Source organism: Staurois parvus, unplaced genomic scaffold (assembly GCF_062004578.1).
Source record: "Staurois parvus isolate SC_StPar_1 unplaced genomic scaffold, SC_StPar_1.0 ptg000438l, whole genome shotgun sequence".
Lineage (NCBI taxonomy): Eukaryota > Metazoa > Chordata > Amphibia > Anura > Ranidae > Staurois > Staurois parvus.
The window spans coordinates 1,874,214-1,890,510 of record NW_028318234.1 but is presented as its reverse complement, the minus strand read 5'-3'; the positions used below and the strand labels follow the sequence as shown (position 1 = coordinate 1,890,510).

The 16,297-nt window shown below is 41.7% G+C and overlaps 1 protein-coding gene across 1 annotated transcript in view; it reads right to left on the bottom strand.

The window, feature by feature from the left end:
* Positions 1-16,297, bottom strand: part of OXCT1 (3-oxoacid CoA-transferase 1) — a 171,848-nt gene that overhangs the window by 22,662 nt on the left and 132,889 nt on the right. The window contains exon 14 of the mRNA XM_089687812.1: positions 1,866-1,955. Coding sequence (XP_089543938.1) covers positions 1,866-1,955 — 90 coding nt within the window. The remainder of the gene's footprint in view (positions 1-1,865; positions 1,956-16,297) is intronic.

Sequence of the window (16,297 nt, the reverse complement as noted above, 5' to 3'; positions counted from 1 at the left end):
CATGTCTTTGTAATGTGGGAGGAAACTGGAGTACCCGGAGGAAACCCATGCAGGCACAGGGAGAACATGCAAACTCCAGGCAGGTGGTGCCGTGGCTGGGTTTCGAACCAACGACCCTAGTGCTGCCAGGCAGAAGTGCTAACCATTTAGCCACTGTGCTGCCCATAAAAAAAACATTAAAAAAGTTCTGAAATTATTTATCTTTGTCTCATTTTTACACATCACAGAAACCTGACATTTTAACAAGGGTGTGTAGACTTTTTATATCCACTGTGTACACACACACACACTGTATTGCCAAAGTTATTGGGATGCCTGCCACGCACATGAACTTTAATGGTATCCTAGTGTCAGTCCGTAGGGTTCAATATTGAGTTGGCCCACCCTGTGCAGCTATAACAGCTTCAACTCTTCTGGGAAGGCTGTCCACAAGGTTTAGGAGTGTGTCTATAGGAATGTTTGACCATTCTTCCAGAAGCGCATTTGTGAAGTCAGGCACCGATGTTGGACGAGAAGGCCTGGCTCACAGTCTACATTCTAATTCATCCCTAAGGTGTTCTATCGGGTTGACTCTGTGCAGGCCAGTCAAGTTCCTCCACCCCAAACTCATTCAGCCATGTCTTTATGGACCTTGGTTTGTGCACCGGTGCGCAGTCATGTAGGAACAGGAAGGGGCCATCCCCAAACTGTTCCCCACAAAGTTGGGAGCATGAAATTGTCCAAAATGTCTTGGTATGCTGACGCCTTAAGAGTTTCCTTCACTGGAACTAAGGGGCCAAGCCCAACCCCTGAAAAATAACCCTACACCATAATCTCCCCATCACCAAAATTTACACTTGGCACAATGCAGTCAAACAAGTCCCGTTCTCCTGGCAACAGTCAAACCCAGACACATCCATCAATTTGCCAGACAGAAGCGTGATTCGTCACTCCAGAGAACATGTCTCCACGGCTCTAGAGTCCAATGGCGGTATGCTTCACACCACTGTATGCAACGCTTTGCATTGCATTGGTGATGTGAGGCTTGGATGTAGCTGCTTGGCCATGGAAACCCATTCCATGAGGCTCTCTACGCACTGTTGTGCTAATCTGAAGGCCACATGAAGTTTGGAGGTTAATTTTATATTAAAATATGAAACATTTACAGGCTATGCATACCTATATTAGGAACAGTACCAGCAGAGTTGCTGCCCTCCCAACCACTACTTATGTCCATTTCTTGGAGAAATCAATGCTTTTGGAAGGGAAACAGGTACAAATGCTATTCAGAGACTGTTCCAACTGGCAGCTAAACCCAGGAAAATAGCACTACCAGGCTACAATGGTTACCAAGCTGGCCAATACTTCACTTTGCTCTTCATTGCAGTGCTCGTATATGAAAGAAATAATTTTATTGGTTGATAGAACAAATGCAGTGACTATATGCGCATATTGAAATACAATAAGCAGATGCATTAAGATAAAAAAAATTTTATTCCGGTGTCCTCCCACTTCCCTGTGTAAAGGGGAAGAGAGGGAAGGCTGTATCTCTTCTCCCCTCTCTTCCTCTTCACACAGGGACTGGAACAATCAATGGCTCCTGCTGCTGTCAGCAATGAGGAAGGGGGAGCCAAGTCCCGTGGTGTGTGTCTATGGAGTGCAGCTTCAGAGACACACAGCTCGGGAGCGAACAGATACCGTGTGCTCCCATAGCAAATGGCTTGCTAGGGGGACACACGAAGGAGCCAAGATCTCCAGCGGGGAACCTGAGGAGGAGGATCGGGACCACTCTGCACAATACCATTGCACAGTGCAGGTGGGTATAACACGTTTGTTGTTTTAATAAATATATAAAAAAAATGTTGACTTTAGTAACACTAACTTACTTTGGCTGAGTGCTCCATCGTGACAACTACTTTTGTTCCAGCACTAGACACCAGGTCCATGGCACCACCCATGCCTTTCACCATTTTTCCCTGAAACAAGAATGAGGAAAAAATTATGACCATAAATCAATGCCTAATATATATTTCACAGAATTAGGTCGACCTTCAGATATATTGAAGCTGCAAGTCCATAATCACAACCTTGAAACATGAACTCTTAGTCCATTTACATTTGCAGGCAAAACAGGAGACGCTACAACATGTCTAATACCATAATTGGCCAGAAAGAAGCCAGATTTAGCTTCACTTTATCACTGAGGCAAGTATTCCGGACTAAATTCCTCCAACTGTCATTCCACCATCCAATCTGACTGCCTTAGTGGCCAGTAAGGGAATAATCGCTACACAGTGGAAAGGAGTGTTATGCCCCATAAATCAAGTGAAACCAAAACAAAAATGGAACACAATAGGCTTTTTTAGCTTAAAAACCAATAGGCATATATTTGGCTCTTAGACAAGTCATATACTGTACTTTTACATAAAGTAGACTTGTACTGCATTATAAAACATCTCCTTTAAGAAAACAAGCAGCTTGAAGCAGCTTCGGAAATGGTCAACTGCAGGTCTGAGGAAGGGCAAATAAAGGTCAGAAACACCTGTTAAGGAACACAGAGGCATCTTGAACTGATCCTAAATGCAAGCTGAATGCAAACTGATCCTTGTGGCATCTCCTTAGATCCTATATGCAAGGGTTGTGGCATCTCCTTAGATCCTATGCATGGGTTGTAACATGGGCCCATAACTTCTAGTGAGCTTTAACCCCAGACTCTGGGATAACACCCAGTACAGCCTCTTACATTTAACCATTGCATTACATGAAGATCTGGCATCAGATTGTCAGGTGTAGAACTTAACTCCAGGAAAGCATGGTTTTCAAGTTGAACCTTTAATAAGAAAAGCTGTAGACTAAAGTAGAACCATAGGCGATTTTTTTTTCACTTTGGATAGAGTAACCCCTGTCAGTTTATTTTTTGCCATCCGTGTCCCATTTGGGAGATCTACCTTCACTTCCAGTCCCATAGCCAAAACAAGTGAGAAAAAAAACCTTCAAACTAAGGAAATTCCTGGAGGAACCCCAGGTCTCCAGAACTAGCATCCCCATTGGGAAATTCTCCTTCAGTATGTTTTTGGAGACAACCCAAAATGTGGGGTTTCTTTTATGTTCAGTTTTGATGATAATGGTAAACAGGACAACTAGAGATGGAGAATCTCCCTAACTGAGGCAGAGACAATAAAACCTGACAAATGTTCTAAGACATCTCCACTTAAAGCATAACTGAAGGCAAACATTTTATTTAGTTTTGGATTAAGTCTAAACTCTCGACAATTTTAAACACAACTGAATGAATTCAAAAATAGCTTCATTCAAATTTATTAAAATTAATCTAACAGGTACCTGGGAAAAAACAAACACTCTTGTAAATATCATTGCTATCCCATTTGCAAAAGTTCTCTTCATTAAAGCAGAGCATATAACAGACATAAGCACATGGCTTCTCTATGCAAAAATTGCTGTAGTTTATTATACAATAAAAAGATTTTCTAGGAATAAAAATCAAACTTCTAAAAGGTGTGGGCAAAAATTATCCTACTTTGCTGTTACAATAACTTCAGTTTGGGAAAAGCACTGCAAAACACACATATATATATTTTCAAGATCGCTCAAAAGCAACAGCATCTGCAACACTGTAGTAGCAATACGAGTTGATCCATCTAATATGACCTATTGGATTACAATACTCTGCAAGGTCACCCCTAGATATGTAACCTGTGATACACAACCTTCTTCTTAGTACAATACCTTTCCAAGAAAAGGTCTGTAAGGCTTTGTTTCTGCTTTGCTACTGAATTGCAGGAGGGTCAAAACGGCCAGAATATAAAAGAAAAACTAGCTGTCCAAAAAAAAAAAAAAAAAATCCTAGTACCATAAGAGGGTCAATGTGAATGCAGCAATTCTCTTCACAATTATAGCTGGTGGCATCAGTTGGAAATCTATAGAGAGCTTGCTGGCTGAAAAGAACTAATCAGAAATGCAGCCTGAGCCGGCCAACAAAAGCGGAGTCGTAACTGCAGAGATAATGCACTGCAAGATGCTGGTCAGACAATTCCCTCGGTCACAGGTTCATTTCTCTTACTGTAGGGCAAGACAAGATACCAGGTCACAGTAAAAGCAAGAGACAAAAGTGTTCCGACTAAACCAAAGATGTTCAAGTTTTAGATAATATTATTATTACTACTACTAATAATAATAATAAATAATGTTATGGGAATCTGAAATCCAGACTTTAAAAGACTCTATAGCCTGTATTCTTTTTAAGACGTACTATAAACAGGATAGGTTTAATGTAAAACTAAATATAAACGAATATCCACAGAAATATTTTGCTGCTGCTATATAGTCTTTAAAGATAATCATGCAAGCAGCTACATTTGCTCATCAGAAATGGGACACAATTCCTCCAACTGACACCAACAATGGAGCACAATTCCTCCTACTGTCACCAATGATGGGGCACTGTTCCTCCTACTGTCACAAACGATGGGGCACTGTTCCTCCTACTGTCACCATTGATGGGGCACTATACCTCCTACTGTCACCAATGATGGGGCACTATACCTCCTATGGTCACCAACGATGGGGCACTATTCCTCCTACTGTCACCAACGATAGGGCACTATTCCTCCTACTGTCACCAACGATGGGGCACTATTCCTCCTACTGTCACCAACGATGGGGCACTATTCCTCCTACTGTCATCAATGATGGGGCATTATTCTTCCCACTGATATTTTTCTCATGGACACCAATGATGAGACTCTTTCTCCTCGCAATACCAAAGAGGGGACACGGTTTTCTCCCACTGACACAAGGACATTTCTACTGCTGATGTCATAGTTCCGCTCCCTAAAGTCTGAAGGACCATAAACTGGCCCTTTGTTTAGAAAGTTTGTAGACCCCTTATCTATTAAATCTAAAGCTGCCTGCACTTTTTTACACTTCAGCAAATTTAAAGTACAAATCCAGGCTCACTTGTTTATTGGCCCACCTGCTTCTGCCTCTGGTACCTGGTAGAAGACTGATGCCTTTTTTCCTCCTCACTGTTGTGCCTGTACAATTTTGCAAGGCATTGCAACAGGCTCACTTCATTTGCAGATACCTAGTCCCCCATAAAACCCACTGGCTATCTAAAACAGGCCCCTTGGGCTTCAGGGGGTGTTCAATCACTGCTGTGTGTCATGTGACACACCCAACTTCCCATAGAGACAGGTTTATCTGGATAAACTTTACTGTACAGCATATCCCGTCTGCCCACCAAATCCTAAAGTGCAAGCCCGTGGAGAGCCCTGTTTATCCACAAGGGGATGCTTTGGTGTTCTTGCATCCCCATGAAGGCAGTCCCACTGATTGGGATGCAGTGCTGTACAGACACTCAGATGTGGAATTGGGAACAGCAGCCGTTCATTTTTTTAATTTTTATTTTATTTATTTCAGGTACTTATATAGCGTCCTCAATTTACGCAGCGCTTTACATATATATTGTACATTCACATCAGTCCCTAACCTTCAAGGGGCGTACAATCTAAGGTCCCTAACTCACATTCATATACAAGGGTCAATTTAGACAGGATCCAATTAACCTACCAGCATGTCTTTGGAGTGTGGGAGGAAACCGGAGTACCCGGAGGAAACCCACGCAGGCACAGGGAGAACATGCAAACTCCAGGCAGGAGGTGCCGTGGCTGGGATTCAAACCAAGGACCCTAGAGCTGCCAGGCAGAAGTGCTAACCATTTAGCCACTGTGCTGCTCATGGCTGTACGCCAATATGTGTGAATGACCCTGTGTGAATGGGGCCTTTACTATATTAAGTGATAAAAAGCATACCATTGTATCCACTTACACAGAAGCAGTAAGGAGTATAGATGGGTAGCTCAGACTAGAGTCTTCTGCTGTGCAGTGTGATCTGAACTGCAAACACATACAACACACAGCATCTGGTTTATGGGTTTCTACTTTCCACAGCATGTGGTTTATGGGCTTCTACTTTCCACACTGATCACCCAGTTCTCAGGTCTGCTCTGAGCACAGAGAGGTGACTGTCAGTCACCAGCTCTGTGCTCTGCCATCCAGTGCTTACTTGAGCGCTGGACAGTGGAGGGGGAGGATATGGCTGGCTCAGGCTCTCAGTGGTGTGCTGGTAAGGAATCTGGGCAGATCCAGACTGTTAGGATCCCTGCAGAGCCTGGACCGGTTCTGTTACATCATCAGACAGCAGGTTTTAGCCTCAGTTGGCTGAATCTGGGTCACAGGAGTTCAGAACTTAGTGCACTCCTGTGACCTACAGGAGAAGTATGGGCAAAAGAGTTTTGGCCATACTTTAAATGTAAAAAAATAACTGCAAAAGCTGCTGTGCATGCAGGTAGTCATAAAAATATATACTGTATTCTGCTACAAAATATAGTAACTTGTTTATATAGCATTGACACATTCCAACTCATTTTACAGAGAACACAAGCCATTCACAATGGTCTTTGCCTCTGAAGGCATTTACAGTTTAATATTTCTACTACACTGACAGAAAATTACATGGAAGGGAAGTTTCTGCCACACTGGTAGGTTCAGAATAACCACAGAAACTGGAAATACATACAGTCATGCAAGTAGGATTCTGCTGGGTATACACCTAGATCCCAAACGGATTCTGGAGAAAATACAATATGCAATTTATTTATCAGACTGTTGAAAAAGAAGAAATTCTACAAACAGAAACATAGACAAAGTCAGGATCTTGTACTTTAGAGGACATTGAGCCCCACTGACTTCTACATAAAACTCCATATTTACTTCAACCAACGTTTTGTTCACCTATGGCTCTAAGGAAATCTAGTGCATGTGCCAAGCACACAACAGAGCTCAGTGACCTGCAAACCCAAGATCTTGCTCAATCACTGAATGCTTGAATGGTGAATGTATGCATTTACCCCATCACCCTGAATCTCCCTGTGACATCCAAAAGATGCCAAAGTATTTCCAAGAAAACCTGCACAGCAAAGGGGACCCAAAAATTGACACACCATGAACACAACACAGCTTCCCGCACCCTCCCAATAACAAAAACATTACCACTAAGTGTTTTGATTATCTGTAAAATATGGACAACATTCACAATGGTGTCTACTGTTCCACTTTAAGCCCAACTCTTGGGACAATAATTTCCAAGGTGGTCTTTAACCTATTTTCTATTCACTTAAAGTTATTATGCTTCTGAAAAATAGCACAGCTTCCATTGTAAGTATGGCTTGCTGCCAATATCACTACTCCTTTTGCTTTGGCCCTGGTGTGTGTCGAACCTCCATGTCACTCAGCCAATCATAACATACATGGATTGCGGGCTTGTTGGGGAATCTAGTTGTCTGCCATGATGAAGCATTTGTGTCAATACTTCCTGCATTACCGACCTTGGAATAATAAATCGAGATAAGGGATTTTGGTAAATTTGAGACCAGACAACTAGCAATGACAGGCCCAGTACTTCTCTCATAACCGGGTCCAGGGCCCAGTCATTTTTGTGGGGTCCAAAGCAGCTGCCCATATTTGATAATTGTCCCGGTTTACATACCCTTGTCCCTTGAAGTCTTTCACCTGAGCGGTGTCCCAAAATCTCATTGTGAAGTGCTGTCACTTATATTGCCCAGCTCTGCCCTATTGCAGTGTACAGATGACTCAGATCATGATAGCATTTATATGCAAATGCCTGTCATCCACCTGTAAATAGTGGCAGCATTCACATGTACAGTTGTGTTCAAAATAATAGCAGTCAGACATCACTAACCTGATCATTCACTGTTTTTGGTAGAAATGATATTTCTACATGGCAAATTATTTACTAGCAGGTGTAGTAGAGTAATAGAAATCCAACAGACCCAACAGTCATGACATGCATGCTGCTGATTCTGTGTAATTGAATCACTAATTGAAAGGGGCATGTTCAAAATAATAGCAGTGTGGAGTTCTATTAGTGAGGTCATTCATTCTTTGAAAAACAGGTGGCAATGATTGCCCTTATTTAAGGAAGGAAGGCAGCAAATGTTGTACATGCTGGTTACAGTGCATTTCTCTCTGAAATTCTGAGGAAAATGGGTCATTGCAGACATTGTTCAGTAGAACAGCGTACCTTGATTAAAATGTTGATTGGAGAGGGGAAAACATAAAGAAGTGCAGAAAATGATAGGCTGCTCAGCTAAAATGATTGCAAATGCTTTAAAATGGCAACCAAAACCTGAAAGACGTGGAAGAAAGCGAAAAACTACCATTCGAATGGATAGAAGAATAGCCAAAATGGCAAGGACTCAGCCAACAATCAGCTCCAGGAAGATCAAAGAAGGTGTAAAGTTACCTGTGAGTACTGTTACAATTAGAAGATGCCTATGTGAAGCCAAGCTATCTGCAAGAAGCCCCCGCAAAGTCCCACTGTTGAAAAAAAGACGTGCTGAAGAGGTTACAATTTGCCAAAGAGCACATTGACTGGCCTAAAGAGAAATGGCGCAACATTTTGTGGACTGATGAAAGTAAGATTGTTCTTTTTGGGTCTAGTGGCCAGAGACAGTTTGTCAGACGACCCCCAAACACTGAATTCAAGCCACAGTACACTGTGAAGAGAGTGAAGCATGGTTGTGCAAGCATCATGATATGGGGATGTTTCTCATACTACGGTGTTGGGCCTATTTATCGCATACCAGGATCATGGATCAGTTTGAATACATCAGAATACTTGAAGAGGTCATGCTGCCTTATGCTGAAGAGGAAATGCCCTTGAAATGGGTGTTCCAACAAGACAACGACTCCAAACACACCAGTAAACGTGCAACATCTTGGTTCCAGACCAACAAAATTGACGTTATGGAGTGGCCAGCCCAATCCCCGGATCTTAATCCAATAGAAAACTTGTGGGGTGACATCAAAAATGCAGTTTCTGAGGCAAAACCAAGAAATAGAGAAGAACTGTGGAATGTAGTCCAATCATCCTGGGCTGGAATACCTGTTCACAGGTGCCAGAAGTTGGTTGACTCCATGCAACACAGATGTACAGCAGTTCTCAGAAACAGTGCTTATACAACTAAATATTCATTAAGTCATTCAAAGGAAAGCAAAATCTTCAAACATTTTTCAGTTTATATAGTGAATGTTTGAGTTTGTAAAGAAGAATACAAACACTGCTATTTTTTTGAACAGTCTAATATTCACTTTTCTTCAATTTTTTTAGAGGAACAACGCAAATTTGATATATTTTTCTTCATGTTTTGATTTGTAATAGAATGTGTAGTGTTCCCAATGCATTTGTGTGTATGGAAATAAAAGCTATTAGAAGGATTTTGAGCTTTATTCACTTTTTTCAACATACTGCTATTATTTTGAACACAACTGTAAATAGAGGCGGCATTCATATGTATATCATGCCCCCTGAGGTACTTGTCACAAGTTAGCCTGCAGCCTCTTGTGTGTTTATTCTTACCTCTTTGCTGCTCTTGATTCCTTCACATGTGTGTTTGTCTGTACTCACCTGTGGGCGTCATCTGCTATCCTCTGGGTTTTATGTCCTTCCCTTCTATCACGTCCTGTCCCACCTCCTAGCTGGCTTGTCTATTTAAGACATGCTCAGTCTGTCCTACTTTGCCTCAGCAACGTCTTGTTGTTGGAGCTCCCTTGTGTTACTACTGTGAATCCTATATAGCCTGTGTACCGACTCCGGCTTCGTTCCTGACCTCGGCTTGCCTACTGTATTCCCTGTGTCTTCTCCCGTTGTACCCTGCTCCCGCTAGCGGTCTCCTCTACCTCAGATGGGTGTAACTGGGGGGCCGCGACCTGGTCCCAGCCTGCTGCAAGTCCATCCCCACCATCAGGGGCCCTGGTGAACAAGCAGGCTTGGGCTTAGACTCTGCGCACTGGGGAACCCCATGTTGTGGATCAAGAGCTCAGTACCACAGGTGCTGACAGTACTAGCCACCATCGCCTCTTGTGAATGCTGCCCCCTGGGGAGGTAAACAGGGGCATGCTTGAAAGTCCTGCCTGCAATTGTGGTCATTGAGCCTACCACCAGCCTGTTCTGCAAAGGTGTGCAGAGAAAGAATTACAGTTTGGGGTGCACAGGTGAGCAAGAAAGATGTATGTAGGTAAGGCAGGTGGGTGCATAGACAAGCAGAACACGCATGTAGAGTTAAGGTGGGGAGCTGGAGTGGAGAGGTTTGGGATGCAGAGGTTATCAATCAGTGAGCTATAATTATGTGCTGTACCAATAAGTGGCAATGATGCACAGTAACCTATAGCAACCAATCAGTGAGCGGTCAAGATGTGTAGTAACCTCTAGCAACCAATCAGTGAGAGGCAAGGATGTGTAGTAATCTCTAGCAACCAATCAGTGAGCCGTAGTGTGTGCTGTAACCTCTAGCAGCCAGTCAGTGAGCAGTAATGATATACTGTAGCCTCTAGTAACCTCTAGCAACCAGTCACAATCACTGGGGGGGATGGGTGTTAAAAAAAAAATGTCCCAGGGTCCAATCAATATTAAAAGACAGGCCTGACCGGGTCACTTTAAAAGCAGCTATTCAGCCATCAGAAAAACCTGACAGGGCAGCACAAACTCTAAAGTAGTAGTAATGAAGTAGTAGATTTGCCATGTAATCACATTTTATGACTTGAAGATCACTGGATTAGAATAGTTATGATTATTATCCTTAAAGTGTATCTTGAAGATTCTGCTGTAAGTGAAGCTGATGTTCTTTTCTGAAAGATATTACGACACAGCAGGTAGCAGAGTGCTTCAGTATGGGCAGAGGCAGATTTTCTTTGGGAAAAAAAAAAAAAGAAGCTTCATTTGCAGGAAAGAGAGCCAAGGACAGTCGCCAAAAGCAGAACACCCTGCAGCCACTAATGCAATTGGAAACAATTAGGGGAAAATAGGATAAAAATGCACTTACAAAAGGCAGTTTATTTAATTAGAAAAAAAGAAAAATGAAATATAATTGCTAATTTTAGACACTGCAAATTGTTTACAACAGGCAAGTTTACGTTCCATGTTAAGAAGAAGAAAAAAAAAAGGAGACCCTCCTCATTGAGGAACAGTTCCATTAGAATTCCAGCGGTAACAAAAATTAGGAGCGGTTTTGCTAATGTGAACAGCACTGTGTGCTGCCCATAGTATAATTTCCATAGGCGTTTGAGAAGCGTTAAAAACGCCCCTTAAACGCCTGCTTTCAAAGCTAGTGTGAACTAAGCCTAACACACAGGCTTGCTGTATAATCAGACAGGGTGACCAATCTAAGGGTAGCGCACAATACAAGGATTATCCATTTCTACATAGAATGATGGCTCAAGGGAATTACTGAAAAAACTCTGGGCTATGCAAGGCTTCCTGTGGGCAGTGGTGAAAGTTCGGCTTGTTGGAAAACCTGTGTGTCACCAGAGCAATCTTTCCTTTTCTTGTTGAGAAAAGTGACATGTTAAATGGTATGTGCATAGCTTCTACTTCATGTCAATGCCTTTTAATAAAATTAACCTTGCAGAAAGCATGGAAGCCCAACTTAGAGCAAATGTTATCCTCTACCTAATCCCTCACTTGCAAACATGGTGCCTCTTTTGGAACTGAAGACCGCAATGGGTATGGAGTTCAGTGTTGGATTATCAGCCTTTTTGGTACCCTGCACTATGGCATCACCTCACCGATGGGGTCTTTAGAACCTGTAAGGACTCTTCACAAGGACAGCCACTTGAATGAAGCATTCGTGTTACTAAACAGTGGCACCGGGGGAAGAAAAAAAAAAGGACTCTTCCAGTCTGGAATCCAGAAGACTCCAAACCCATCACGATCATCAGTCTGGAATCCAGAAGAGGGAGGACTCCAAACCCATCACAATCATCAGTCTGGAATCCAGAAGAGGGAGGACTCCAAACCCATCACGATCATCAAGGTAAGCATTTGAGGCATTTAGAATGGTTTCTAACCTATGAGGATTATCTATAGAGTAAATGATGGGGTAAAGTTTACAGGGATTGGTTTTCTGGCTGGGCTTCAATTTTAAGCTGACTATATCGGTCACAATCTCATTCTGCAATCCCCTATAAATGGGTAAAGGTAGGGAAGGAATGGGTTGGGTTCTCTCTCCCCACTAAACACGTTTACAAATCTAAATGAGAAAGTATGGAGATTGTACAGACTTAAGTGCATGGCTACCTTTAACTGTAGGTGAAACTTGCAGTCACTGCTCTCCAACAGTGGAAGGGTAGGTACATATACCTAAAACATGTTCCATTCTGTGGAACATTAAAAAAAAAAAAAAATCAAAGTAAAGGAATTACAGACGTTATGACAGTCAGCCAATCGGATCATTTACAGTTAAGACTGCACTCTCTTTTCCCAAAGCAGATCCACCGAGAATAAACCCAAACACCAGTGAACACAAGCTAGAATCACTGACCTGTATTATTTCCAGTTACATAGCCTGGCAGACATCCTAGTATCAGTTATTCTTTACTAGGCTGTGACACACAACTTGTCAATCCTTTGTGTAATTAATGAAAGCAGCACTTGTGATGTGTCTATAATTATGTCCGCCTGTGTTCTGCACAGGCACATTGTAAGAAGAGTTGGCAATTACCATATTTTACAAATATTGCAGGGAATAAATATTACAGATCGGTAAATGTCAATGCAATTATTTTCTTCATTCAACCAGCAGATGCTTTGAGGAGTTTTTTTCTGAGAATGCACATCTATGAATAAGTCCCTTATGTACATTTTCCAGTCCGTAGATTGATCAAACAGAAACGTGCCTTTGGGTACTGTTGCAAAGTGTTAAATTATTTGGCTTTTTTATGCCTTTTATATGACAAAGCTTAGTGTATGGAAGGTTTCTCCTCATTTCCTGTCCTCTCTGGAGTGCATTCTCTATACATTCCTCTGAAGGGGCAGATTTGTACTCCAGGAGAAGCAGGAGAGAAGGAGGTCTGTATCCCAAAGGTCCCTTCTTTCTTTTCACCCAAGTACAATTGATCCAAGTACGTTTTACAACTTGGCAACAAAAGGTCATCTATGGCAGGCTCATTATTTGCACTTGAAGACCAATAGTATTCCAGAGAACATATTCAGTTTACCCTACATTATCAGCTCAAGCTCCCTTTAGACTCTGAAACACTGACTTCTGTTGTGTAGTCAGTCTGTTTCCTTACTTAATGAAAGGATGCTCATACTAGTCTGCTAGTATGGCTTAGGGCAAAAGCCATGGTATCAGTCCACAGTCTCCTTGATGCATGGACATTTTTCCTAAAAAGGCAGTGGGGCATTGGCCCTAGACCAGTGCCAGTAAGGATTAATGGGCTAGTAGGCCTGGCTAAATCTAGTGAGGCTAGCGAGTCATGATTGGCTTTAAATAGCCACTTGCACCAATATATTGTGGTTCTGAGATGTTATGTGATCAGAAGCAAAAAAACTGCAAAGTAAGCTGATGCTGGCAGAACGCATGTCTTCATACACTGGGTACTTTAGGAATGCCCACCTTTCGTCATGGCCACCTAGCACCATGCCACACTTTATCCCCGCAAAAATCTGTCTCTACCTGCAAAAGGACAATTTGGTTGTGTTGGTCCCTGGGTCATAGGTTTCCAGCCCTCACATCCGAGAGCAGCTAAGTGAACAAACAGCTTTATTGACTGACTAATGACAAGAGGTCTTCCTCTTATTAACCATGCAAGACCCCCTGAATAAAAAACATCAATTTTAAAAGAAAAAAAAAAAACCACAAACTTCAAAATAACATGACATTTCCAGAACGGGGAAGATTTAAAACTTCTTGAAGAATTTTTTTAGCCACCTGTAACTCCATGGGGGAGTGGCCCTCATCTGTTGAAAGATCTTATATTAGGGACTGGAGGTCACAGGGACAGGACACAGACAGCAATTAAAACCTTACGAAGGTTCTAACTGTTCCCCACAGTATTATAAAATGTATTATGTTGCCATGCCCCTGATGATTAATTTCCTTTGGTTTCATGTCCCATTGACCAAATCACCCAGTCAAGTAGAGAAGGGAGTCTTTGAGCACAGCAATACAAACCACAAAGAACAGTTTTAAACATCTTTTACTCCATCTGAAACAAAAACAGAAAAATGTTTTATTTGGGGTTTGGCTATAAATAAGACAGCACTGGGAAAAATACGGGACGCCACTGCTCATCTCTCCTTCTGAAAATGATAATTGACTTGGTTGTTATGCCAATTAAGTTCAGTGTTTTAGTCCCTAACAGATTTGAAGCTCCGGCTTCAGACTTCAAGTGCCAAATGTTTCTTCTAGGTCACCGACTTAAAGCACTGAATCCAAAAACATGCTAGCAATTTCAGGAAGTGTTCAATAGCTGCTTATAAAAATTTCCTGTAGCACAGGTCTCCTTTAATTGCCATATTTGCTTTCCCTTTCCACCAACCTCTCAGGAAAAATAGTAAAATCAAATACACAAGAAATGATGATATCCTAGTTGGGTTCAGCAAGGTTAGCTGGGAATTAACTTTCAGCCAGTCTTCAGCTTTCTGTGATAATTAGGCATTTCAAGTCATTCATTTCTGAAAGTGTACTAAATGAGCTACTTAAATAGAGGAGATTACATTCGGTTTTAGAGTTAATGGTTAGAAATGAGAAATCTGTACAAGCGCTCCCAGTTATGGCACCAACCGTGCAAATAAGCCACTCAATTCTCACAAATCATGGAGGGCATCTGATTCAGCGACAGCATTTTAAGTCCATAGTTAAAAAGGTAGCTGTCAGAACAGAATAATAAGGGTCCTGCTACTGCTTTACAAAGGGCCAACTCCAGGGTCACCCTCCATTACAAAGGGCCAACTCCAGGGTCACCCTCCATCATACTAACTGGTAATCCTTCCTGTCCTAGGGCAACAATGACCATTTACACTAAGGATTGAGAAGTGTTGTCAATCTAGGACAGAAAGTGACTTGGTACTACAGAGTATCTACCCCAAAACATCAAAACAGAAGGTAAAGGCTTTCTTTAGTCAACTGAGTTAACCTGACCAGGGTTGATAAGACTGCTTAAAAAAAAAAAAAAAAAAATAAGAGCACACAGAATAGAGGAAACTATAATTCTGTCAGGATCATTAGGTATTTTTGACACTTAAACAAACATTCTTTTTTTCTTCCTTTTTTTTTTTTTTTTTACATACAAGAAGGGAGGTTTATTGTTAGGGTTTACATAGACTTTAAAAGTGGAACTAAAAGCAAAACACTTTTTTTTCATTTGGATAGAGTGAGGGCATGTTATAACCCATGTCAGTTTTTTTATCCATAGGTGTCCCTTTGGGGAGATTTCCCTCCACTTCCTGTTCCATAGCCAAAGCAAGCGAGAGGGAATCCCTGGTTGTCACCAGAACTAGAGTCCCTATTTGAAAACTTCCCCTCCCTCCTATAGCCAGGGCAGCTCAAAATTTGGGATTAAATCTCCCTAATGGGGGCAGACACAGCAATAAAAACCTGACAGGCATTCTAATCCTTCACCACGTTACCCAAAACGAAATAACTAAAAAGCAAAAATGTTCTACTTTAAGGGTTCATGCACACTGGGCTTAAAAAAACACTGCTTCTACAGGAGAATTGGCTGTAGAAGCAGCTCAATGTTATCCTATGTGTCCATGCACATTAGGATATTTAGCGGCATACTGGAACCCTTCTGATTTGCATTTTTTGAGAGTTTTCTGGCAGAAAAAAAAAAACCCAAACACTAAAATCGCTCCTTAACACCTGTACAAAAACGTTCTATATTCCGCCAAAAGAACTGGAGTTTTTTTTTTTAAGCCCAGTGTGCATGGAGCCTAAGTTGGCAATGGAAGATCTCAAACCTCTGTCACGACATGTTCCCTTTGCTGCATATAAAACAGATTTATAGATAGGCAAATCTTCTCCAAAATACTGTGTAGGTCGTGATTTGTGTCCATATATTTCTTTTTTTAAATAAATGTAGACCAGATACATCTCTGTGGCATTCAGTACAGGATGCAGTATTATTGATTTAGTAGTGCCCTCCTTCCCCCACCATCTTCGGAAAGAGATGCGAAGAGGTTATTTTTCATAGATTAAAAACCAATCTGCCAATATAAAAATTATTCACCTGTTTTGATAAAGTCTACAGACCTTCAGCAGATTTCACTACAAGCTTATGGCACAACCTTCTGCATCTGTTATGTTCCAGTAGCAAATCTATCAAGTCCCACCATGGAGTGTGGCACTGACCAGAAAGCATCACAGTTATAAAAATACTAAGACCAAAACCAGTTTCTGCAACTGCTAAATCGATCTCATTCCATTGCTGCTTGC